General features: G+C 54.4%; 1 protein-coding gene across 4 annotated transcripts in view; it reads left to right on the top strand.

Annotated features, from left to right (window-relative positions):
- Positions 1-15,727, top strand: part of ATP11A (ATPase phospholipid transporting 11A) — a 163,128-nt gene extending 147,401 nt beyond the window's left edge. The window contains exons 26-30 of one of the 4 annotated variants that reach the window (XM_063102239.1): positions 2,561-2,626; positions 3,439-3,542; positions 5,964-6,129; positions 8,365-8,451; positions 11,920-12,005. In XM_063102239.1, coding sequence (XP_062958309.1) covers positions 2,561-2,626; positions 3,439-3,542; positions 5,964-6,129; positions 8,365-8,442 — 414 coding nt within the window. In that variant the 3' untranslated portion in view covers positions 8,443-8,451; positions 11,920-12,005. Of the gene's footprint in view, positions 1-2,560; positions 2,627-3,438; positions 3,543-5,963; positions 6,130-8,364; positions 8,452-10,876; positions 11,148-11,919 lie in introns of those variants that run through there. The other 3 variants (XM_063102237.1, XM_063102238.1, XM_063102240.1) reach the window with 3 other exon arrangements.
- Positions 15,728-25,721: the final 9,994 nt, after the last annotated feature.

Below are 25,721 nucleotides of genomic sequence, written 5' to 3'. Positions count from 1 at the left end.
TTGACTTTGGAGCATCTCCTGCACAGACGTCTAGGCCTAATTATTTCTCGTTTTGATGCCACAGACAGGAGCACTAAGACAGTCACTTTACTGTCGTTGGGTGGCAGGGCATTCCTACGTGAACACTTACAGGTTTGCAGCGCGTTAGCACAGGAGTCAGGAAACATCAGGAGAGCAGCGGAATGTGCACAGCGAACGCTGGCGGTAACGGGAGCCCGCGGGAGGGGAACCTAGAGGCGTTGCTTGTGACTGCGACCTTGGGGAAGCACAGGTTGTGTTTGTCATGGAGCAGTTTTACACACAGGGATTCAGTGGGTCTGGATCTGAGGGCTGTTTTAAGCAGAAGGCTTCCCACGAGGGTACCCTCTTCAGACGGAGATGGGAGAGAAAGGGAGAGGGGTCGGACTTGCACGGGTGGTCGGGGACAGCGTCTGAGACAGCTCTCCTAAGCTGGCCCTCAGGACCGCGCTGGGGCTGCCAAGATAGTCACATGGTTAATCAAGATGTGCCATCACGTCAGGATGGGGCTGGGCTGATGCCCCCCAAGAGCCTTTCAGAAAGCGGCTGGTGTCCAGGGACTCATCCCGCCTCTTTGCCCCAAATCCTGATAGAAACCATGGCCAGCGGGTGTGATGATCAGTCGTCTAGTGCGGGAGGGCTCCCACCTGAAACAGCTAGGAAACCAGGAGACTTTCTGGAGGCGCGCTGTCGTGGAGCTGCGTGGTGCAGGTAGAGTGCACGGGCCAGCGTGTCAGGGTCCTAACCAAGGCTCCCAGTTCAGGGTTCAAGACAGTTGTGCCCTGTTGTCACGTGCCTAGGAAAATGACACCGTGGCCCACGTGCTCCAGTGGACTGGGCATCAGCAGCCTCCTGTGATTCTAGGTCTGCCATGATCCACCCGCTCCAAGGAGGCCCGTCGGGGAAGTAAAGGCACATCTTTGCCTCCCAGGCAGAGCCCGCGGGGAGTGAGGCTGCCGGTGTATTGACTGAGCGTGTGCCCCTCCTCATGCGACGCTGTTGGCCCCACCTGTTACTCCGTCAAGCACACTCCATGTCCACAATTTGCCATTATCTCATTTTTTAAAAAAGTTCGACATTTCCTGCCAAGTGGGGGTGGCCAGCATGAAGGTTGGGGTTGGAGAGAGTGGCGAGCGGGCAGGGAGGGGAGCCTTTCTGTGGCGTTCAGCCGATGGCTGCAGAGCTGCCCTACGCTGAGCACAGCTTCGCTGCGTGGCTGACACGCCGGCCTCCAGGCAGAACGCAGCAGCGCCTGCTCCCCAGCGCCTCGTCGGCCGAGTGTCTTCGTAGGCCGCTGCTGAGCTGCAGCGGGGCTCGGTGTTACAAAAGGTCCCTGCTGTCACAGGACACGTGGCCTCACGCTCACCTAATTTGAGTTATGGCTATAGTTAATGGGTGTATTTCTTTAGTTGAAAACTAACCATAAAGCAAAGCCATTTGCATTCCAGCTTTTTAATTCTTTGTAAAGTAAAACTTGAATTTTATTTGAAAGAAGTTCTCGTTCCATGCTCTGAGAGGCACAGTTCAAGAGCCTGATAAACTGGAAATGGGTCGATTCTTGCATACTATAGAAACCTCGAAGAAAGCAGCACTTGTAGAATAAACTGGCGTCGACTGATTTTCCCTGAGAGAAGGACGCCGGCTGTAGCGGGTCTTTTCTCTTGCTTGTGTCTTCGTCTGTGGTTGAGAAGTGTGTTGTCTTCATGGGTTTGGTCCTTGCCTGCACGTCCACACATCCCCGTTTCCCACCGAGGTGAGGGGAGTGTGAGTCCCGCCTGTGTCCCCACTCTGCAGTGGCCTCTTCAGTTTGGTTGTTGAGAGTCTGTGGCTCTGGCCACCGGCCTGGCTGCTGGCAGGGCGGCCTCTGTCCAGCTCTGTCCTATCTGTCTTCACTTCTTCCCTTTCCCGAGATCTTCTGTGGAAAGCCCCGTCCTGTGCTAGCAGCACACGTGGCCTGGCTGTTTACTCCGTGCTTCCCCTTTCATCACTGCTGTGGAGTTATTCTCCTGCAACAGCAGCAGGTGTTTGAGTTGAGCTCAGTAGAGAATACACACAAACGCTCTGGGTGTGTTTTTGAAACATGCAGAAGCAAGGTGGCCAGGTCAGCGTCTCTTCTGCATAAAACATGAAACAGAAAAGAGGCTGGAGTGTCCCGAGTTTGCATCGAGCATATGTAAATATCAGCTGTGAAATCTTTTGTGTGCTCTTGGTTTGAGATGTTAGGACCGATGAAACAGTGAGAAGGCTGAGCAGGGCAGAATATACCGGGGCCGGCAGAATGGTCAGAGTAGTGGACTCTCAGCCCTTCACCCTGCACAGAATTGGTGGTGGGAGGTATATTCAGGAGACAGGGGGTCTTGCTGTGCTCCAGGGGGGTTTTGGCCATGCCATCTTCTTTTGCTTAGTTACAAGATATCTTTGGCGGTTGAAGTGTTGGCATGCAAAAACAATAAGGTATATTCTCTAGAACTCTTCTTTTGAGTGTGAGAGAGGAAAAATACATAATAACAAGAGATCACTTGGACTGTTTTTCCCCAAACAGATATTTGGAAATTGGACCTTTGGGACGCTGGTGTTCACTGTGATGGTATTTACGGTCACACTAAAGGTAAATTATTCCACGTTCTTTTTCATCCTCCAGCCACAGTTAACCCTGCTGTATGGAGGTCCCCTTCTCTGAACCCTCTTAACTGTAAATCTGCACAGGGCCCGAGGCCACCAGTGCACACAGGCCAAGCAAGCTCCTGGGCTTCCCAGGTGTGGTTTTCTTGCATTTTAAATGCATAACATGCGTACCTCGGCCCACCTGGGCAACCCCCATGCGAGCGTCCAGAATTACACGGAAGGTAAATTAAGGAATGAGTCTTTTCTCTATAAAAGGATTCACGTTAGAATTGCTTTAAATGGCAAGCAGCCCCACCCCCAATATAACCAAAATATGCTTTAATTGAAACAAATTAGCATACTTTGGAAAATTCAGCTCGTTTTAAAGGCAAGTCAAATTCTATATAGAATATCCTAATGAAAGTCCCCAAACCTATCAGACTGAGTCTTACTTATAAAGTGGCCTGGGAAAACTCCTGAAGAACTTTTCTCAGGTAGTAGCGTAAACTGACACCTTCCTCCATAGCCCCTGAGTCCTCCCCTCGGTCTTGCCTTCCGTGGGACCTGGGTGCGGGTTTACTAGGAGTGTCATTCAGAGGGCTGTGCCATTGCCACCTCCTTTTTCTCCGCTGGAAACGTGAGGTTTGGTTTTGTTTTTCCTGGTGTTTTCTGCAGGTATTCAGTTCTCATGGTTGTGGCCGTGGTCGCTGGGTTGGGTGGGTTTGGGTTTGCCTTATGTTCTTTCCTTATGTCTTGGCTGCTGCTGACATGCCCGGGCAGTGCCACTACCAACCATTGCCTCTTCTCTTCCTGCAGCTTGCTTTGGACACACGCTACTGGACTTGGATAAACCATTTCGTCATCTGGGGGTCGCTGCTGTTCTACGTTGTCTTTTCCCTACTCTGGGGAGGAATTATCTGGTATGAATTTGATATGTAATCTTATTACCTTAACAGTAATATTATTACCTTAACAGTCCTACACTGTGTTCACCAAGGGTTCCTGACGCATTTTCTGTACAACCTCATTCGTGGGCTTGAGCATCTGTTGAGTGCCTGCTGTGTGCTGGGCATCGTGCCGGTGCCTGTATACAGCAGGGGGAGAGGACAGGATTCACCCTGCACTTGTTGGGGAGACACACTAACGGGTAACGCAGGAGAGCGGTGTCGGGCCTGTTGCCCCTCAGATGGAGGAACAGACCAGGGCACTACCTAGGGGACCTCTCAGATCGTAAGGCCAGAGGTAACTTCTCAAAACGAGTTGTCGTTTAAACTGAAACCTGGAAGAAAATCAGCATCTTCACAACAGGCCACCTTTACTAAACGCTCCTGAGAATGAGGCACCTTACAGAGAATCTGACAGTCGTGTCACTGAGTCTTCACACGGCCGCATCCTCCACACTAGGCAAGTGACAAGACAGAGGTCGTGCAGTGGGAGACAGTGGCCCTGGAGCTGTGCAGCCAGCACCAGCAAGGATGCTCCCAAGGAGGCGTCTGTTGCTCGGCGGAGGCAGCCATGTGTGCGAGCCTAGGGCACGTGCAGAGCGCACAGGTCGGGCAGGCAGTCGGCAGGGGCAGCCTGACGGGGCTTGTGGCCCGCCTCGGTGGTCACCAGAGGAATGCGGGGGGTCACCCTCTCAGCAAGCTAGCTGTAGCCACCGTGGTGCAGGTGAGCTGGTGGCCTCACAGGACGTCCAGTTTAGAGATGGTGACAGCAGACCAGTCCGGAGACTCAGTGGAGGCAGTCCTGAGCTGGCCAGTGGGGCCAGGCGACGTCACCACCGCTCCCGGCACAGTAGCCTCCACCCTTCCCCACTGCCCAGCTGATGAGCTCTTGTTCATTCCTCAAGACCCCACCTGCGTGTTCCTCACAGGCGGGGCAGCTGCCCCTCGTCCCCAGGCGCCAGCATGGACATCTGTCACCACTCTCACTGCAGTTTCCTATAATTCTGCTCACATGGCTGTCTTCTCCACAGGACAGGATTTCCTGAGCAGGGCTGGAACTGGGACCAGGACCTGGACATGTGTGGCAGCCCCTGCTGGGCAGGCTGACCTCATGCTAGCCCTGGCCGACTGTGGGGCCAGCAGCAAGGTCCTCGTCTCTGTGAACCCCATGGCGCACGCAGCCAGGAGAGCAGGTGGCCCTGAAATCTGAAAACACACCTCAGCCCTCCCATCCGTGACTGTCTCCCGGAATGGTGATCTCGGTCCATGTGCGGCCCTAGTGGCCGCAGGGCATGTTGCACGGTCCCTGGAGACACAGGGAGAAGCCAGAGGAGCCTCTGTGGGTCTCCAGCAGCCCCACCAGAGCCAAAGAACCAAGGTTCCTGCAAAAGCCATGTCTCCATGGGAGGAGTGTTTCCTCCCGAAACACCCCTCACTCACTCCTGGGCCCTGGGGTTGAGGTTGAGGGGCTGCAGCCCTGGAGGCTTCGGTGAAGAGCCACGTGGCTCTTGCATCTGCTGTCCAAGGATTTGACACTAAGATGTAGTAGAACCCATGCCATTACCACAACCGGGATGAGACCCCAGCCTTCTGCCTTCGGGAGCTGCAGGGACCCCACCCCACCCCGGGCCTTTCCAGCAGCTTCTGACCACCGGGTACCGCTAGGCGCCTGCCTGCCTCTGCCTTCACAACCCCTCCTTTTCAACGTCCACACCCAAATACAGCAGCCGGACGGGGAGGGGCTTCACCTCTGTGTCCCCAACACTGCTGACGGTGCCCGGTACACAGGAGGTGATTAATAAATGTTAGTTGGAAACACATATTAAAGAAAGAACGGTGTAACCCAGTTTAGCATCCTGCCGGTGATTCCTGCATCCCTAACACGTGTCGCAGAGCCTGATGTGGGTATTTTCTTTGAGTTGGAAGTGTTCCTGGTAGGAAGTCACTCCGTGCTCTATCTTGGCAGAAGCGTCAGGTGGTTAACCCGCTCTGCTCATCGGAACAATGCACGTCTTCTCCACGTTAACCACCATTGAAGGGGTTGCGCTTCCAAGACAGGAGAAGCTCCACCTGCTTCAGTCACTTTTCTTTTGCTGTCCTGAATCTGAACATCAGGGACTCCGATTGTCCCTCTGAAACGACCGTGTAGAATTCCTTCCTCCCGTTCCCGCTCGTGACACCCCAGCATTACAGGGGAGGCCCTGTGCCCCACTTTTTACATAGCAGATTCAGAGCAGGCAGGTCGATGGCTTTTCCATTGACTGTAAGTGACAAAAGAAAAATTCCCAGGACAGACCGCCTCCCTGTGTGAGCAGAGAACGCACGTCAGGGTTCAGGTGTCCCCAGCACCCTCTGATCTGCCACTGCGATTGCTCTCTGCTCCCCTTTGCCCTGCAGGCCGTTCCTCAACTATCAACGGATGTACTACGTGTTCATCCAGATGTTGTCCAGTGGCCCCGCGTGGCTGGCCATTGTCCTGCTGGTCACTGTGAGCCTCCTTCCCGATGTACTCAAGAAAGTCCTGTGCAGGCAGCTACGGCCGACAGCAACAGAGAGAGTCCAGGTACGAGCCCTGCCCAGCTGGGGTCAGTTTCCGAGTTTTAAGGTTGGGAAATAATAATTATAGTAGTGTAAGAGGTTTGGATTTTATAAAAATGTGGTCAGTCTGAGTATTACTGATGAATTTCATAAAGATATATGACTTTAAACATTCAATTAGGTAGAATCCAAAATGAGCAATGTTTAATTGTGTGTTTAGCCCTAAAAAGTCAGCCAACATAAGAAAAAGAATAAGAAAACAAAGATTATACAAAAGACAAATTATTTTATGTAAATCCAAAAAAGTTTTTTCAATGAATCCTTACTTTAAAGGTTAAGTGACCTCATTTTTAAGGATGGAGACTTCGGCTTGGAACTTCTGAATTCCTGTTAGGAAGCACTGGGTACTGGTAGGGCTGCTACTTTTCCACACTCCCAAATTGGGGCTGACAAGCTGAATTCTGGGGTCAGGAAAGAACTGACCTCTGCAGAAGGCCCACCTGGTGCAGGTGCGAGCAGGGGCTGCCCCGCCCCCTCTGTCTTCTGGAGCAGCCACAGCTCTGGCCTCAGGTTCTGTGGGGAGTGAGGGGGGTGTGGGGGGCAGCCCAGCCCTCGGGTTGGGGGCTGGGTAACCGCTCGCCCCTTGCCTCGCCCCATTCTGTGGCTTCAGCAGCAAACCTGACTGTGGCTTGAGGGCAACATGACAAAGTCCTCTTGTGTGCTCTGGGGTCTCCCTCCCTTAGGAGTTTATTAAAAATGCAGATTTTTAAGTTCCATCCCCAGAAATTCCTCATCAGGCTATGGGATGGGCCCTGAAACAAGTTCCCCAGCTGACTGTGTGCCCACAGAGGCGCAGGACCTCACCGAGGACACAGGAGGCACAGGCCACAGCAGTGGCTGCTCCCGCAGGACATGAGCCCTCCCTGGAGGAGACGTGGAGAGGGAGGGGACAGAGGGCACATGCTTGCTCCCCACAGCTCTGATGGCACCAGGGGCTCAGCCTCTAGGTGTTTGGGGTGGAAAACAGGTAGCCTTACCTGGGGTTGGCACAGCCCCACCCACCACTGATCCCCGACAGTGTGAACGGGATCCTGGTTTGTACACTTCCTTCAAATTTTTGTGATAATTTAAAATTTGAATCCAATACCTCCAGTTCCCACTAATTGCCTCCTTTACGCCTCCTGCCCTAGTTTGTAAAATTGGTGCTGACAAAAACTCATGATGAGGAGACCTCTTCCCAGCAATGTAAAAATGTCCATACACAATTTACCATCGGTTGTTTAAAGTCATCTCTAAACAAAACTCATGGAGGACAGGGATATGTTCACAAATCGGAGCCCTTTCCCCTCTGCTCACAGGCAGGAGAAATACAGCAGAATACTGTCCCGCTGCTACCTTCCAGGGAGGTCCTGCTGCGGGGTCCCAGGGATCTCTGGTGTTAGGACTCAGCTGCCCCAGCACTTCAGTGGAGAACGTTGTTGACCCCAGCCAGCAGCACCCATGGGAAAACACAGTCCACCAGCACTTTTCTCTAAACAAGATCATGTGTGCTCATGATAGCACCCTGTGCACGGGGGGTGCAGTGACACATGTTCATGACAGCACCACGCACAGGGGAATCAGAGTTGTGGGTCTGACCCCAGGAGATAGCAGATGCACCTCTAGGGGGAGTCCACTGGGTCCCCTGGCCATGGCCACAGCCAGGTGACTCAGTACTTACAAGGCCGGGCTCCAGGCACCACCTAGTAGCAGACACTCACAGATGTCGAGGTGCTTGGTCAGACATGCCTGAGCCCGACAGGGTCATGCTCTGCAGGTGTCGAGCGGGCTGCTCCCCACAAGGCCCCTCGGAGCTTTGTCATGAAAACGTGCGCAGCTTCCAGAAGGAGGCAGCTGAGTGCTGGCCCCAGACGCGCCTGACCACAGGACCCGCTCTGCAGGATATCTTCTGGAAGGGGCATTCCTTAGGGGCACGTTGGAGGGGCTAGTGAGGAGCTTGCCTGTGTCGTCCTTTGCTTTAGGGTCCCGCTGCTGTGCTGATGTCCATGCCCAGGAGGCGTGCGGTGGGGCAGCCCGGGCAGTGCATTGCCAAAGTGAGCAGCATTCATGTGCTGGACGTGCTCGCCTTAATCAGCTCACCACTTCTCTTGTTTCTCTCTTCCTTCCTCGTCTCCTTGTCTTCTGACCACTTTGCCTAAATAACCTCTGCCTGTCTGAACGCGCGTGCTGGGCGTGGCGCGTGTGGCCGTGGGATGGGCAGACTGAGACCCAGTGCCTTTCTGTCGAGCAGCCCACCGTCTTCATGCTCTCTCAGACCTCCAGCAGTCTGAGTTTCTGACGGAACAAGGTGACGCTTTTCTGCCTTTCTGCATGTTTGGGATGGTAGTCTCAGGACAGCGGAGGGTTGCTGCCCGCCTGGTGCACGCACTCTGGCGTTTACATCTGTTGTCTAACAACCACCACACCCAGAAACACCCTGATAACGTGGGTCTTGAGACATAGGCATTGACCTTGGGCTGTGCTCCCTCAAGAGCAATAGACCGTCAGTGTCCTTTAGGATCAGGCCCCCTGAGGCTGGGCTCATGGCGTCTTTGCTCAGGCACAGCCAAGGCCACGTGCTGTGCCACATCAAACTGTCACTCACACCATCAGTTCAGTTCCTCATGCACAGAGGCACAGGTGTGTCCCACAAGCAGAGTTCTCTCAGCACTGCCTTCTCTCCACAGCCCATGGAGGATGGGCCACAAGGCCTCACCACACGCTGACCTCTGTGCACCCATTCTGCAGATGGGGAAACTGAGGACAGGCCCCAGAGCACTGCAGGAGAGACGAGGCAGCCAAGCCCCTCTGACTAGACAAAAGGGAGGAAAGTGTTTTGTGTCCAGTTCCCTTTTACTTTTTTTTTTTTTAACCAAATTCCCTTTTCACTTTTTTTTAAATACTTTTTTTTTTATATTTAGAAAACCCTTTTAATTTGCTTTAAATGATCATGGGGGCCTTTCTTGGCAACGCAGATCCGCCCACATGGCATTTTTCTGTGGCAGCTGCTCACGATCAGAGCCTCTTCATCCAGATCAAGATTTCAGGGACCTGATGTTGCCTGGAGATCGTGTTCTGTTTATCAGTTCGTTCATGTCCTTAAATACATTTATGTATGCCTCGAAATGAATGATATTTTGAAAATGCATATTTTGTTTTACCAGTACAGCTTATTAAATAGAAAAATGCCTAAAGCAAGAAAAAGGCTTTTAAAAGAATAATAAGTTCCTCTCCTATATATTTAAAACCTATCTTTTAACTAACAAGATGGTACATTTTTTAAGTCCAGGAAATTAATGGCAATCAAATTTGTCTAATTTCATGGCATCAGAATTTGTTAGAATAAATTACATAATTTCATCTCACTCTTTACACGAAAACATTTAGGAAATTATTAGGAACACTTTAACAAGTCATAGGAGGTCCTTATGAAACTGATTAAATTATGCCAATTTATGCCAACTCTGGGCTAGAAATAAATATTCAGCCATTGATGTGGCTTATTAAGAGTTGGTTTGCTCTGGATGCATGCAGCACCTGTGGGAGAAGGTGCCCTGAGGTTTCCATGGCCACCGTGGTAGGGCCTCAAGCCTCGGGGTGACCACCGCGGCACTGCCAGCACCCACCCTAATGCAGAGCCCTGCTGCCACACGCCTGGCCCACACAAGACATGCTCTGTGGTGATATAAGGCTTCCCAGAGTCCTGCCAAACTTCGGAGGAATAAACATTCCATTAGTCTTTATGTGGAAAATATTTTACTTCAAATGGATGGGAATTTTTCTTTTATCCTACTGCTATTAAAAAAGAAAAGTTACAGGCACCAGGTGTATATATTATATATGTGTAAAACTTACACATATGATGCATGCGTACTTACACCTCTGTCCATCTGCGTATTTGCACGTGACGTCATTCTGCATCACTGTCCCCCATGAAGGGCAGCAACTCCATCCTTTGGTCGGTCGGTTTTCCTGCTGTGGACATTTGCCATTTCAAACCTGCAGTTCTGCGATTCAAAGCTCATAGTTCTTCAACTCTTAAAATTCCCTTGTTCCTTGTTCCTGAGAAACTAAGAAGGCTCTGCCAGAAAATCTCAGGTCTGGACGCCTGGCCGTTGATGTGCAGTGCCTCGAGCGCCTCAGCCTCCAGGATACAGTGTGGCCAGGTCGCTTCTCCCTGGCAGTGGCAGGGCAGCTCCTCCTGGGTACATTGGCTGCGCTTTGTGGGACCCACATCCCTGCCGAAGACATGGCGCGCGGAAGCTTGGGCGAGCGCGGCAGGAGCGTGGCTTTGGGATTCTGGAAACACATCCTGTCCTCTTGGCTGCGTTGGGAGCAGGGACTGTCAGGCAGTTCTTCCAGCGGCGGGACCTCAGGCCCTCTGCCACTTCTGGGTGCCATGGTCTCTCCTCTGAGCCCTGTCACTGTCTCTCCGTTCTTGGTGTGGGTTTCTCCACTTGGGCTGCTCTCCTCAGAACGAGGTCTGTTTTCTGGCAGAAACCCTGAGCGCCCTCGCCTGCCCTGGCAGCTCCAGGACAGTCACGCGCAGACTCCACGACAAGGGCTTGTGTCCTTCTCCAGGTCGGGGCCTGGGGACAGTGCATGTCAGCGCTGACACAGCCACAGGTCTACAGCAGCTGGGGTCAGAGGCCATGGCAGCCCCAGCCCAACGGTGGCCCTGCCTGTGTCCCTGCTGGCCACAGCCGTCTCAGTGTTTTCCCTCGCCCTTGCAGAAGAACGTGGAAGGCAAGGCATCGGTCAGCGCCACACCAAGCAGTGACGGGCCACTCCTGCAGGACCTCCTGCCGCAGCCGAGGTGTGACTAGCTCAGCGCTGGGTAATGGTATGGCCACTGCTGCGCTGTGTGCACGGGCCAGTGTGCTGTGACTCTCTCAGACTGTTTCCTCCAAAGTTTTGCTGTGTTGTGCCGTTTTGGTAACAGGTTCACGATTGGAAACAACAAATTGTTTCTTACACACACACGTTTGCTGTCACAGGTAAGTGCCGTGCCTGCGGGTGAGCTGGCCACGTAGGGAGCACATTGTGCGCACACACACATGCACACACACATGCACACGTGTACACCCTCCCTGCACACATATGCGTGGCCTACGCTGCTCAACGCACGCGTGCAGATGACATAGCCCGAGCGGCCGCGTCCAGGTCCGAGCAAGGTTGCTCCTCGTCCTCTGCACTGGAAACAGCCTCACGTGGAAGGTCTGTGGGAAGGATCCTGTTTGAAGTCAAAGTGAAGAACTATATGACTCCGCCAGGTCGCCGGTCAGATACCCAGGATGACTCCCATTGTCAGTGGCTGGAACAGTCGCCGATGCCAGTCAGTCGTGGGGGTTGTGAGGACCGCCACCTGAGCGCCGCGTCCTGGGGACCAGCTCCCCTGCGGGGATCCACTGTGCCCCTGGCTGCTCCCGCGTGTCGCTGGCTGATGGGCGTGTGGGGAGGCAGCACGGGCCACGGGTGCATGGGGGGCGGCCAGCGCAGGCCCTGGACAGGCCGTGGGCCCCTCTCCGGGTGGGAAAGGGCTTCCACATCCATGGGTCTGCAGGGCCTTGGCTCCCGCCGTGGGTGTGCTCTTCCCTGGGACGCTGCTGTGTCAGGGAGTGATAGGCCACCAGGGTGTGGCAGCTCTGGTGCAGCGGTGGAGGGGGGGCCATCCCCGTCCCTCAAGGGAGGTCGGTGGGGTGGGTGGATCTGGACTGGCTGGGTCGGGCGGAGGGTCCCGCACCCACCCTGACCGCGTCTTCTCCTCTTCCCGCAGGACATGCACCCGCAGCCTCGGGGTCACTCACCCCTCGCCTCCCCACAGGGCCCCCACCCCCCGGAGGTGGCCTGCAGGAGCTGGAGGGGCCCTGGCTGTCCACACAGCGGCCACGGGTCCTGCTTGGAAACACCCTTGTAACCCCCGAACGGTACTCAGTGGAGGCTCTGTGCTCCTGTGGACACCGCCACTGCGTCCCTGCCGGCTGTTGCTGTACTTGCTGAACTTTGAGACCCTTTGGTCCTCCTGGGGAGGGAAGTGGCTGAGTCAGCCCCTGACAGCGTCCCCTTTTCCCATGGCCACCGTCCCCCCTCCGCATGGTGAAGCGGGGGCATCTGGGGCCATCTGCTGAGGCTTCGGAGTGTCTCAGTGCGCACCCCGCCATCAGTCACCCCATGGAGAACAGAGTGTCTGCTGCAGCACTTCGAAGAAGGTGTTGAGATCCACCTGCCATGCCTGGGGACGAAGCTGTCAGCTTCCTGTCACTGGAAAGCTTCACGGGTGTTGGGGAGAGGATGGGGGCCGGGGGTACCCAGGCGGATACTTAGCTGTGACGGTCAGACCCCTTCCTCCTCAACAAGCCGCGGCCCCCAGGGAGCGGGCTTCTTCCAAGGTCTGTTTCAGGCTGACATGGCCAGTGTCACTGGCGGGGACTGCCTTCGGGCTCTGCCCTCCATGCCGCTCTGCGTGTTCTCACGTCACTCCACTGTCCTAGCTTTGGGCCAGTGTCTCTGTGGGGTGGGTGAGCCATCAGAAGGCCAGTGTTGTAGAGTTCCTGTTACTTTCTCGCCGGCATTCCTATTTCTAGAAATAATCCATGTGACGTATGTAGCCTTAATGGTTCTTAAAGGAGACATTTCAGTTTGAGATTCAAACTCCAGACACAGAATTGAGCCTCTGTGGAAGAGCGTCACCCAGAAGTTGAAGGAAGAGCCGTCAGCCCCTTGCCTGCTACTAGATGCCATGCTGAGGAACTGCAGGACGTGGGGCGTCCGTTTCTGAGGTGCTCAATAGTAGATATTTTGGGAAGTTCAAATTTCACAATTTGATTGTATAACGTTTTACCTATAAAATGGTTATTTGAACTAGGGGGTAAGTTAACAGCAAGAACAGTGAGCACAGTGCTGGGATGAATTAGGGGCAGTGTAAACACCATACCAAAGGTTAGGATCCTGAGGGTCTGGTTTCGGACAGACACAGTGGGGAGGCTCCGCTGCACCCTGAGGGTCGTCCTCGGGTTTCCCGAGTGCCCCTCACGCCACCCCGCCCCGCCCCACCCCGCCTCGCAGCGCCACCCAGGTCTGTGCCTGGCCGCCCCGGCCGTGCTGACCCTGCGCCTGTGGTGTGTGCGTTTTTAGCCCTTTTTAAGACCCCAGTGTGGGAGTAAGTCTACACCTGCGGGGGACAGGTTCTCTGTATGTTTAGTTAAAAAATTGTTTGTAATGTATTTTTTTAGAAATCTTAAAATTGCCTTTGCACTGAACTATTTTCATAGCTGTTTATATCTCTTTTATTCTTTTACTTGTTAATGTATCATCTAATATTTAAAGTATGTTTTTAAAGCTTTCATTTTTTAAGTTTATGACATTTTTGGTCACTCTACATTTAAATTTTGTTGAGAGTTTTGGCTGATGTTTCAATATCTGGTGAATGGGAATTTTCAGATTTGATTTTATTTTCTCCACCTCTGTTTCCGGGTACTTTGGGGGCAGTGATTAGTTGAAGGGAGTGTTTAGGGCACGATAATTTGCTGTGCTTTCTCCTCACAATCCGTTGCAATTCCGTCTGCTTTTTGTTTTTACTTTCCATCCTTCAGCCTTAAGGACAGAAGACTGTCGCGTGGTGCTCCGGGTGCTGGAGCCCAGCTCTGCCTGCGCCCTGGCTGCTGCCCTCTATCTCTAGTAGTTCAAGTCTTAGCATGGAAGTCACTAAACTTCCACACGCTTTAAAATGCCCTTTAAACAAATGTTTGGGAAATTATTAAAGGAATGTGCTTGATCATCTGAAATAGACAAGGGGCAGGAGATTTAAAAATAAAAGGAGGAAAAGAAGAGCCCAGTGAAGTGACATTTCGGGTGTGGTTTAACACGGTCTCCGCCTCCCAGGGATTGGTACTGACCTGCTTCAGCTGACTTTACAGCAGGTGGTGTCAACTTTACACACCTGCCTTAGTTCTGAAGGTCATATTCACTCCTGCACATGCTAATGAGTCATCAACTTGTAATTTGCCGTATTGATCAGGACACATGGTTTCCAGTTCACATCCCATTTCCTCACTGCAGATCCTTAGACGTGCTTGAGTGGACCTGACTGCACCTGTGCCCTCTTACTTTCAGGTCCACGTTCACTCACGGCCGTGTGCATGTGCAAGCTCGTGCACACACACACACACACACACACACACACGTGCACACACACCACACATCCATGCGGGCTCTCCTTACATCCTCAGGGCCCCTGGGAGGAGCCTCTGGCCAGGCCTGGGAGGACAGGGCTCCCTGGAGTCCCCCCTTGTACACCCTGTAGTATGAAGAGGCTCCTCCTGGCAAAGATGTTCAGGGCTTTGCAGGGCAGGCTACGGCGGGTGAAGCTGCAGCTTTGCTGCCCTGAGCTGTTCTCTGAACAGCACTGCAGTGGCCTGGGCTGAGCTCTTCCCTTTCGGGGAAGTCCAGTCCCCCAGCTGGCACCTCCCCTCAGCCCAGCCCCCAGACCAAGTGCAGCAAGCGGGACCTGACCCTCCACAGCTGCGTGCCATGTCCGCGTGCTTCTGGGAGCATGGACCAGGCCTGTGCCACATGCCAGCTAGGGAAACAGGCATTTTTCTCTTTAAGTCAGACCAACCCCTCCCTGTGTGTTTCAGCGGATGGGTGGACAGGCAGAGCAACCCACACCCACGGGGCCGGCGCGCCTGAGACCCTGGTGGGCCTCCGGATGGGGGGTTGGGGGGGGAGGCTTAGAGAGCACAGCAGATGTGACAAGCTATCCAGTAACAGGTGACTCTCCATTTGGCTTGCTGAGCATTTTGCATCTTTAACTACAAAAATGTCTCATACAGGCTGTGGTGACTGTTCTAAACTGTCAAGCACCGGCCAGTCTGTTCAGTGCAGTCTGAGGGCCTCCCGGCCATGTTCCTTAAACCACTGAGTTCATGTGTTTTGCACTGACTAGTATTGAACTACTGCAGCCACTCTGTTTTATCTTAAAATTAATATTATTTATTTGACAACTCAATATAACAGCTTGGAATTCAGGCCCGTGCATTCTGCATTTCTTTTGGAACTTACCCATTTGTAACTTTAAAAACAGAGAAAATACCAGCTGGCAGATGCAGTCCTTTTTTTAGGTGTAGGGTGGTGAAAATGAAGGAGAGAGTCGTCCGGATACCGCATCTGCAAACCGAGCTCAATGAAGATGTCTCGGGAGTGCTACGAAAGCGCGGCTCTGCTTTTGCAGAAAAAAACCTAAAGATCAGTTTATATAGCTTTATTTTTACCTTATCAAAATATACAAAATTTTAATATGCATATATTGTCTCTGACTGAAAATTATGTGTCTGCGCTACCATTTAAAATGTCCATTCTTTATGTAATGTAATAAAAGAGAATCTTCAAAAATGTATTTAATATGAATGGTACATAGTTGTCATCATCATAAATACTGGAATTTATTTTTAAATTATTAAACGTAGTAAGTACATGTAATGTAAGTCAGCCTCCAAACAGCAATGTTTCACTGATGATATTTCATTAACCTGCTTTGAAAAATTAAATTGTGAATTAAACCAAATCTAACTTGTGTTTGAAGTTTATTTTGTATGCAACTGTTTTTATCTTTTATTTCTGTAGCTAAGCTCTGACTTGATAATACCAACCATATTGGACTTTTCTGTAGATTATCTAAGCAGGAAACCTGACTCTGCTTGCAATAAAGAAAAAAAAAAACCTGCTTCAGTTTCTTCATACGTAAATAAAATCACACAAGTTGCATTACATTTCCTGCTCACGGACTGAGAGGAAAACACTGTCCAAGTGTGCTTTTGTGGGGGTGAAGGTGGGCAGCATCCCGTGGGGATCAGAACCCCTCCCCATCGCTGTGGAGGGCCTTGTCCCAAGGCCCGGGACCTGGAACAGGAAAGCCCGGATGGCATTTCTCTCACTCTGGACAGCCTCGATGACTGTCTTCTGCCCCAGACCTGGGCTGCTCCACATTCCGGGGGTCCTGGTCCCCTTTTCCGTCTAGGTTTTTCTCCCCTCCCCCTCTCATCCAAACTCCAGGCTTCCCCGGGCCCGTCAGCCTCTTGGGTGCTGTGGGCCAAACGCTCCCTCACTGTGGAGTAGGACCGTCCTTCTCTAGCCCCAGGCAGGGTTCTGGTGCTGTCTGAGGAGCCCAAGATTGCCCCCGTGGCCTCTGGAGGGCTGTGGTGTGCCCCACCCCGAGCGCTCTCTCCACCTCTTGGCCCTTTGATTCCCCACCCGACTGGGCCGCTGACACACTCTGCAGCTTTGCATCTTGTCTGAAAACTAACCCCAAAACAACACAGCGCAACAGCCCAGTGTGCCTTACCTGGCACTTGAGTCCCCCTGGGCTGGTACCCTCTCCTGTCCCAACTCAATTCTGACTTTCATGGAGCTCAGGTGTCACCTGGGAAACATCCCCAGGAGGAACCAGGTGAGGCCTCTGGCTCCGTGGGGTAGGATTCCAAATTTGGGACTTCCTGGCCCTGGCCTGCCACGAGGTCAGGCTGGTCCTGATTCCTCTCAGCAGTGTCCAGCCACAAGGACACTCTGGCAACACGGGTTGGGTGATAAGCTTCACGCCTCAACGCGCTCTTCCTTTCCACGTTCTCTGCTTGTTTTCTGTCTTACCATCTTAATGTTGGTTTGCCTGTACCTTTTCGGCTCATAATCCTGAATCCATCTTTTTAAATTTTTAATTGACATAATTTTATATATTTACGGGGTGCATGTGATAGTTTGATACGGTGTACAAAGTGTAATGATCAAGTCAGGGTAATTAGCTCATCCATTGTTTCAAACATTTGTCATTTCTCTGTGTTGGGAACATTCAGAATCCTCTCTTCTGCCTCTTTGAAATTATACAACAAACTGTTGACTAGACACTCTGCAGTGCCAGGAACGCTAGGACCGGTCCTCCCGCCTCGCTATGATTTTGTGTCCACTACGCCCCTCTCCCCATCGCCCCACGTCCGTCCCAGCCTGTGGTGACCACTTTTCTGCCCCGCTTCTGTGACATCAACTCTTAGCTCCCGCCTGTGAGTGGGATCGTGCGGCGTTTGCTTCTGCGCCGGCCTGCTTCACTCACTGTGATGCTCTGTGCCCGTCCCTGTCGCTGTGAATGGCAGGGTTTGGTGCTTTTTAGGGCTGAGTATATTGTGTTGTGTACAGAGGCCACGTTTTCCTTCCCCAGTCTGCTGCAGATGGACACTTAGGTTGGCTCCATGGCCTGGCTTCTGTGTAGAGCTGCAGGGAACGTGCTGCCGCTGTCTCTGACCTGCAGCTTCTGCTGCCTTTGTGTCCGTGCCCAGCAGCGGCCTTGCGGGACCGGGTGGCAGTTCTCTCTGTAGCCGGCTGAGAAATCTCCATCCCGGCCTCCGTAACAGCTGCACTGACTTACAGTCCCTCCCACAGCGTAGGGGTCCCTAACTCACATCACCTCTCACCACAGCCATCTTTGCCTTTGGAAGCAGAAAAACGGTAACTGCTGTGCTTCTGTGCGTGTGGACGGGGGTGGACATGGAAGGCCGGTCCCCAGGAGGGGCACACACTGCTGTGAGGACACGGCACCGTGAGTGACCTTCGAGCCCGCCACTCACTGTGCCACCCCTGGTCTCCGGAGCAGAGGAGGGAACGCAGGAACCTCAGTGGGCGGCGCACGGGGACTCCGGGGTAACGACGGTCAGAGGAGGTGGAGCCCGGACCCCTGCCCACCAGAGCGCCAACTCCCAGGCGGCAGGGGAGCTGGCCCTGGGTCCTCCTGTGCACGTTCCCTGGATGCCAGCGGACTGCCTTCCCGGGAGCTCGAATGAGTGTGCACAGGTTCCTTCCTGAACAGCCCCCGGGAGGATAAACAAAGGTGTGGCCACGATGCCCTTGTCACCTGCCCCGGGCCGGGACGTGCTTGGCTGTCGGGCCCACAGCTCAGCGCCCACATCCTCCGGCAGGACGGCCTCAGGTGAGGACCGAAGCGCAGGAGGCGGCTGTGGGAGGCCCGGGCACCTCCAGGTCCTGCTCTGCTCGCCCAGCTCCACCCACCTGGGCCTTGGCTTCCTCCCAAAACACCCACAGGTCACCCTGCACCAGCGAGGGCTGCGCACGCCGGCTCACAGGGGGTCCTGGGGCTGTCCTAGCAGGGTGTCCTCAGGGTGCCATCGGTTCCCTCTCCCATCCTCTTCAAGCTCCTAGCTTCTGGAACTCTCTGAACCACACATGATGAGACAGTCCAGGCCTTGAAAATGAGGAGGGGGCCTTTAAGAACATCCTTAAAACAAGCCTGGCTCCATCATTCACACATTCGAACAGACTTCACTACTTTGTTTAGTAAGTAACTGCAAAGTGAAGGACACGATTTGTAGGAATTCCAAGAAGGGAAGTCACAGGAGCAGTGGCAGGGTGGAGGCTGGGGTCCTCTCTGCCACCAGGGGCTTCTCGCAGCCCCATCCCTGCACCACCGTCCGGCGACCTGGGCCAGGTCAGGGCAGCCGGGAATGTACGATCCTTTACATGCTGAGCTTTAGGGGTCCCTGAGCTCACAGGCCTCACCTTCCAGCCTGCCCCACGCTGGTCCTGGACCCTGAGGGCAGCCTCCAGCCAAGGCCCCTGTTCACTGCTCCTCACCTCGCGGTGGCCGGGCTCACTCACGCTCTCAAGGAGGCTGCCCGGCTGCTGGGACCCACACTGCCACCCACCCCATCCCACCCAGCTTGCTGCCTGCAGACACCTGTGCAATGTCCTTTCCTGTGTTTATTTTGCACGCTGGTCTCTCCCCGCCCACCTGTGGCTCCTTAGTGGGTCCATGAGGGGGAAGCTTTGCTTTGTTCTTGGATCCAAGCACCTAGAACGGCACACAGTGAGTGCTGGACAATATTTGTTGAATGAATGATCATCACTGTCATAGACCAAACCCCGGTAGCCAGCGCAGAGCCGCACAGAGGAGACGCTGCGGGCCCCAGTGAGCGCCGATGCCCATGCCTGCCTCAGGGGACCCCGTGTTGAGCACACAAACCCGGCAGCAGGGACGATTGCATACGCAGACGGGGACGCTCGCTTCTTCTGAAGCGCGTCAGACGTGAGGCTCGGCAGGTGTCAACAGCCACCCACTTGGGGCCTTCGCTCGGCAGCATCCCAACTTCACCAGTATCCGTGGCTTATCAAGCTTTCTCCTGCGTGGGAAAACCTCAGGAAACGCGCCAGTTCTCAGTACTTTTATTTCAGTACAGAAACGACACTGCATCTGTATTATCCTATTAACTTCCCCCGGAAAATGCTCACTTTTGTACATTTCCATTATTTAAGGAGTTATTGGAATGATTCAGGGTAATTTAATCAGCGTTAAGTCCCTAACAGTTTTAGTCCCCATCGACCTGGCCGAGGACCTACAGAAATATGAGAAAACCATCCTCTGTTAATCAGGCGAAGAATTTCTCACCCCAAAGTCAGCTCCACGATGACTGAACAGGAGGAGGGCGAAAGCCAGCCGGGATTCAGAACACGCGCTGCTCGGGTGAGAGAAAGTCCCGTGCAAGGCCCCACAGCACACGGCTCAAGAACCAGTCCCATGTCACGTCGTTCCGTCTGCCTGCAGCCCCACCGGGGGCCAGATGTGAGAAACGCGAACACGCTGGAGGCCGAGGGGACAGGCCTCTCCCTGCGCCTGGGGGCCCAGGCACGTGCGCTGCTCCAATTGACTGGTCGAAACCTTAATAAGAAATTCGGATTCCCGCACATATTCTTTATTAAGACTATACTTTTCTTTAAAATTAGTTACACAAAATCATAACTTGAAAAAAATTCATTTACCAATGCTGTTATTCACTTGGGTTTTACAAGATTCAAAAAGAAGGAAAGGGCTTTAAGATTATCAAAAATAAACTTGTCCTCTTGAGAATCTCAGATAGTTTTAATAACTTCAGAATTTTGAAAAGACCTACTATAAAGTCTCCAAGTGGAGTTAACATATATCAAAATAAGCCTCATATTTTAATTAGCTAAGATTTTATGTTGTTTATAAATGACTATGGTTCCCCGAATCTTTATCAAGTAGTTGAACAAAAAATGTATGAGCTATTAGGGGCAAATGAAGGTTAACAAGTTGATATTAAATGTATCAAAACCCTGGATTGGCTGTAATGTCAGCATCTGTAGGTTGCCGTACGACAGCTCAAAGGTCACTGATGGGCGGCGTGGTCTGGAAGGACCGTCCTGGCAGGGCAGCGGCGGCCCCGACCTGGAAACAGTCTGTGTCCTGCACAGGCTCTCGGTGCAAGCGCAGCATAAGTTTCTCGCTTGCGCTCTGTCTGCCTTTCCTGGAGCTGCCGCAGCAAAGTTCCACACACACAGGGGCTTAAGTGACAGAAATTGACTCTCGAGTTCTGGAGGGCAGAGCTGCGGGATGGGGTGACTCAGAGGGGCCGGGCTGTGCTTTTGGAGGCTGCAGGGCAGACCGGCTCCCCACCCCTCCGGCTCTGGCTCTGCTAGTGCTCTGTGGTGCTCTTGGCTCGTAGGCACACGACTCCCATCTCTGTCGTCCCCTGGCTTTCTCCCTTCGTGTCTGCATCTCTTTGGGGAAGGTCACCAGTCATGTGGGATTGGGAGTCACCCCAAAGGCCTCTTATGGTGATGAGACATGCAAACCCCAGTACTCTGGCCCTTGCCCCCATCTGCCCACTGCAGCGTCTGCAGACTCTCCACCTATTTCTAGGAACTTGTGGGGGTGGCTGAACCAACACATCCTCGTTGTCTTCTCCACCCCGGGATGTCTGCTCCCCTGCCCCTGGTGCTCTCCCGTCCCACGGGCACAGACCTTGGGTGCTCCCGGAGCTGCAGCCCATGCGGTGCCAGTGCGGCGCCCGCTCTGCACACCAGCAGGAAGAGCCCCTTTTCCCAAGTAAGTGCTGCGCTTGGTCACAGGACCCCACAGCGAGCCACTTGGGCCCACCCTCCCATCCTCAGAGGGCTCTGGTGTGAGTGTGCAGGCCTGGATGGGAGCCAGTGCCTGGGACAGACATCGCACTGCTCGCCCTTTCCCCTTGAGTGCATGAAAAACCCGTCCCTGCTATTGTCTGTGAAGTAAAAACAAAACCACAAACCCAGCCTTGTGCATTGGGTTCCTGCAGGTTTTCCTCTGCAGCTCTGCAGACATGAATGTGTCTGAACCCCAGGAAGTGCTGTGGTAGGCACCAAATCTTTGATCCACCTGCCAATACCTAGGTACCTGGGCACGTGTCTGCATCGGCCCAGAAGAAAGTCATAAGAGACTCTGCAACCTAGTGTGGAGCAGAGTGATTTCTGGACCCCGTGGTGATGCTGCAGATGTCATGACATACAGACACAGGAACAGGTGAGCCTGGGAATGGGTAACCAGCTTAAGCATTATGGCCAGAGACTGGCCTGGCAATGGGAACCGCCAGCCCTTCGTGGTAATTGTTCTCGGCACTGTCCTAAGTGCTTTGCACAGAGAGGACCACGTCCCTTATCCATAATTCGAAATCCAGGAAGCTCCGGAGACCAAGTGCCGTTGATCCCTCGCTTGGCCGCGACAGCCGCTGTGGCTTTGCCAACTTACCACCAGCACCCAAGCTTCTCACCGCACAGGTACCCCGAGGCTGGGTCACGGGAGCTGCACTTCTCACGTCCAAGCAACTCGGAATCCCCAGGCTCATTTGGCTGGGATATATTCGGGTAAAGGATCACAGACCTGTATTAGCTCTTAAGTAGAAGAGACCTAAATAACATGAGAAGTACAAAAATGACCCCATTTCCTCCACCCACAGCGGGGAAGCCCCCCTGCACCCAAGCGGTTTCCTCTAGGGGCGGGGGTGGCTTCTGATGGTGACGCGTCTGCCCTTTCCTGGCTGGGCTGCCCCTCCCCCCAACACCCCCACCCACCCCCGGGGAGGGAAGGTGAGGCTGTGAATGGAAATCGCCCTCAGCACGTGGGGAGAGGCTCCGGGGCCAGCCTTTAGGTACCGAGGGCGAGGCTGATTTGTGCAGGACAGTGGCGGGACGTTCTAGCATCATGCAGGGGCTGCGGGGAGGATGGAGCCTGGAGAAGAAATGAGAATTGTGGGTTGTGCGAGTCAAAAGTCGTGTGCCTGTCACCGTCACAAATGTTAGCACAATGTCCGTTCCTCAGTGCATCGCAGAGTCGACTCAGCATGTGGCTTCCCGTGGCTGCTGCTCCAGCTCCACAGACGGGGCACCTTCAACAGAACGTGTTGTCCCCACCGCTGGGGGCTGGAAGGCTGGGGACAGGTGTCGGCAGGGCTGGTTCCTTCTGAGGCTCTCCCCGGCTTCTGATGTTGCTGGAGACCTTTGCTGCTCCCTGGCTTGTGGAAGGACCACCTGACCCCTGCCTCATCTTCACAGGCCTCTCCTTGAGTGTGTGTCTTTGCCCAAATTTCCCTTTTTCATAAGGACACCAGCCATATCTGATTAGGGTCAAGGAGCCCTGTCCCCCGCTCCGTCCCAGGTGGGACAGGCTGATCCCCGACTCCCTACCCGGGGATGGCTCCTCAAGGCACCCCAGGACTCTCGAGGGACCAGGCCCCCTGTCTGCCACAGTGGCCCCTCCCCACCACGGACCCAGCATGGCGGGCAGATTCTGAGACCAAGTGGGGTGGTCTCAGGTTTACAAGGGGACTCATGGTCTTTTCTCTGCTGGTGGGAAGGGGATCGTGTCACCCTCTTTTCGTTGGTGGTATAAGGGCAGCACAGAGGTGTCTACCCCCAGCACAAGGTGACTTCTTTCTAACACGGGCTTGCTTGCAAGAGCAGCGCTTTTACATAAAGGATTTAATCTCTAATGGTACAGTTTTGAACACTAAGTCAGAGAAAATGGGAAAATTTGGATGCAGGTAACCTTCCTAAACTGCTTACTGGACGCAGTAACCAAGCGGGGACTCGCTGAGGACTCTGATCAGGACTCCAGACGCTGCTTCTCACAACTTTCCAGGCACCTCCGAAGCGGCGCTTGCCATGTGTTTGCAACTTGCTTGGAGCGCGCAGTCGGCAAACTGCACCTTCCATCCCTCTCCGAGCAGAGCCCGGACACGCACGTGCCGGGTCACTGAAGTGTCTCAGGAGGTGGCTGACGCCGGGTGTTCATCCGTCTTCCTGCCGCGATCTCCCTTCTTGCCGGGATCGGCTTGCTGGTAGCGCAGGACACCCCGGCGCGAGTCGTCCCGAGGTTGCGACTCCTCCTGGGGCACTTGCTGGGCACCTGCTTGTGGTGGTGCTAAGTTCCTTTGCTTTGCCTCTCCGGGGGCTTCTGTGTTGTGACAGCTGGCGGGGCACAAAGGGCTCGGGCCCTAACAGGCCAGACGCCAGCAGGGCGCTGCTGGGAATGGGGTGCGCGCTGGCCGGGGCCTTCGTGCTTGGCTGATTCATTCTCTCGAGTCTCCTCGGCCCTTTTCTGAACAGCTCGGAAATGTCGCCCTCTGTATTTTTCACCACCCCGGTCACTACGTGGCAGTCAGAAAGCTTTCACGGGGAAGGGAAGACGTTCCGGGCTGGCTGGTCTGTTCGGCAGGCTGCGGGCCAGCTCTGGGCCAGGCCGCGGTGCAGAACCCACACGCGTTTTGCAGGACGTCGGGTGGGAATCCTCGCACCGAGGCTGAGCGCATCCAGTTTGGTGTCTGGGCGGCACCGGCCTGCGGGGTGGAGCCTGCGGCCTGCACAAATGTCTGAGCGGGGTCGCAGCCAGGGCCACCGGCCACGTGCCCTCATTTTCTGCACCAGCGGTGCTGTCTGTCTGCACATCCTGCCAGGCTCCTCCGCGTGGGGTCCAGCAGGCACGTCCCTTCGGACTCTCAGTGCTCAGTTAAGTGATATTTAATACAGCCTGTCGGACAGAATGTGTTATCTGAGGGTCTTTGATGCTTCCATGGGAATGGGGGTGTTGGTCTGAAAAAAAAAGGCAAGGAACGCCATGTGGGCCCACTTTCCCTTTATAATTGTGGGTGCCTTTGGGAAGGGAAACCTGCTCCAGGTCTGACTCTCAGAAGCTCCTCCAAGTGCGTGCAATGACAAGCCCTTCCTGCGTCCCTGGCCAGCTCTGTGAAGAAAACCTTACTGGGTTGAGGGAGCTCCCTTCAGGTTTAATTTCCTGTCCTCAAATCATCCCTCCTCTTCCTTGAGCCCAGCCTCCCCGTCCTGCTCATCTGTCGGGGTCTGTCTACTCCTGAGCCCTCTTCTCCCTCAGCCCCACCAACTGCCCCCCAGAAGCTTCTCCTGCAGCAACTTCAGCTACTCTGGCCCAGGAGCTCGGAATCCCTGGCCAGTGACTGTGACTCTAACAAGTCCTGTGGCTGCCGCCGCTGGTCCCAGAGCACACTTGCAGGATAAGGCTCCAGCCCCCGCGTCCCTATGTGCGCCACCTGGGAAGACAGCTCCACAGCGGGGCAGGGCTGGCACGCTCCGCTCCAGGTGCGTGTCTCTGTGCACGTGTCACAGAACTCGCATACCTCAAGGGTTCAGCTGCCTGTGCCCCGCCGGCTGTCACAACACAGAAGTCCCCGGTGAGGCAAAGGAACCTACCACCGCAAGTGGGTGCCGCAGGAGGAGTGGCACCCTCGGGGACAACTGGCACGGGGGTATCACATGCTTACCAGCGAGCCGCCCCCTGTGAGACGTGGCTCGGCACACGTGTGCCTGTTGGGTTTGTACCTATTTCCCTCTTGCCAGAGCTCCTTTTTTGGTTTATTCAAAGGGGCTTTCAACTTTACCCACTGAATGGAGACATTTTAAAGCCCCAACTGGAAGTTTGTACCTGGGCCCACATCGACGGTGCGCGCATCTTTTTATTCTGCACGGTGAACTTCTGAGCCATGGAAGACACAAGAATTAAAGGTGGGGTCTTTTTGGTCTTCCTGTTAGCTACCAAAGCGAGACCCCTCTGCTGTGGCGTGTCATCCTCTGTTCGCGACCCTCTTCATCCTGGTGCACACTAACGAGGGAGCGAGTTCTGCCCCTTCCTAGCCTGGAACCTGGGGATGGGGAGCCGGAGCCCTTACGCAGGTGGGGTGGCCTGACTGTCCCCACTTTAGCCGCATTTCCTGGTCGGCCGCTCTTGCGGGCTGCTCAAAGCTCTGCACGTCCTCACCCATCCAGCTGACAACAGCCCGTGACCCAAGCACGTTCGTGGACCCACTGCGCGGAGGAGAACACTGAGGCCTCAGCTGGGCCCCAGCGGGTGGCACCAGCCCCGTGCCCGCCTGCCACAGCCCTTTCTCCCGGGAAGCAGCCAGAGGGTCCTGGGTGAGCTGGGGGATCCTAGCTGGGTCTCTCGTGGGGCTTGGGGGGCAGAACTTCTCTCTGGTGGGCTTTGATGTGGCGGCCCCTCCAGGGGGGCAGGTGGGACCCCCGTTTCACAGGTGAGCCCGGGGATGTAGGGCCTGGGCCTGGAGGACCTCGAGGCAGAGCCCCTGGGCTGGGGCGGGAACTGAGCCCCGCAGGCTCTCTGCTGACTGGGGGGGAGGGGCGAGGGGGCGGGGGGAGGGGGAGGGGAGAGAGGGGGCGAGGAGAGGGGGAGGGGGCGGGGAGTGGAGGGAGGGGGCGGGGCGGGGG

Source organism: Cynocephalus volans, chromosome 7, assembly GCF_027409185.1.
Source record: "Cynocephalus volans isolate mCynVol1 chromosome 7, mCynVol1.pri, whole genome shotgun sequence".
In the NCBI taxonomy this organism is placed as follows: domain Eukaryota; kingdom Metazoa; phylum Chordata; class Mammalia; order Dermoptera; family Cynocephalidae; genus Cynocephalus; species Cynocephalus volans.
The sequence above is the reverse complement of the archived record's forward strand: the minus strand, read 5'-3'. Positions and strand labels throughout refer to the sequence as shown.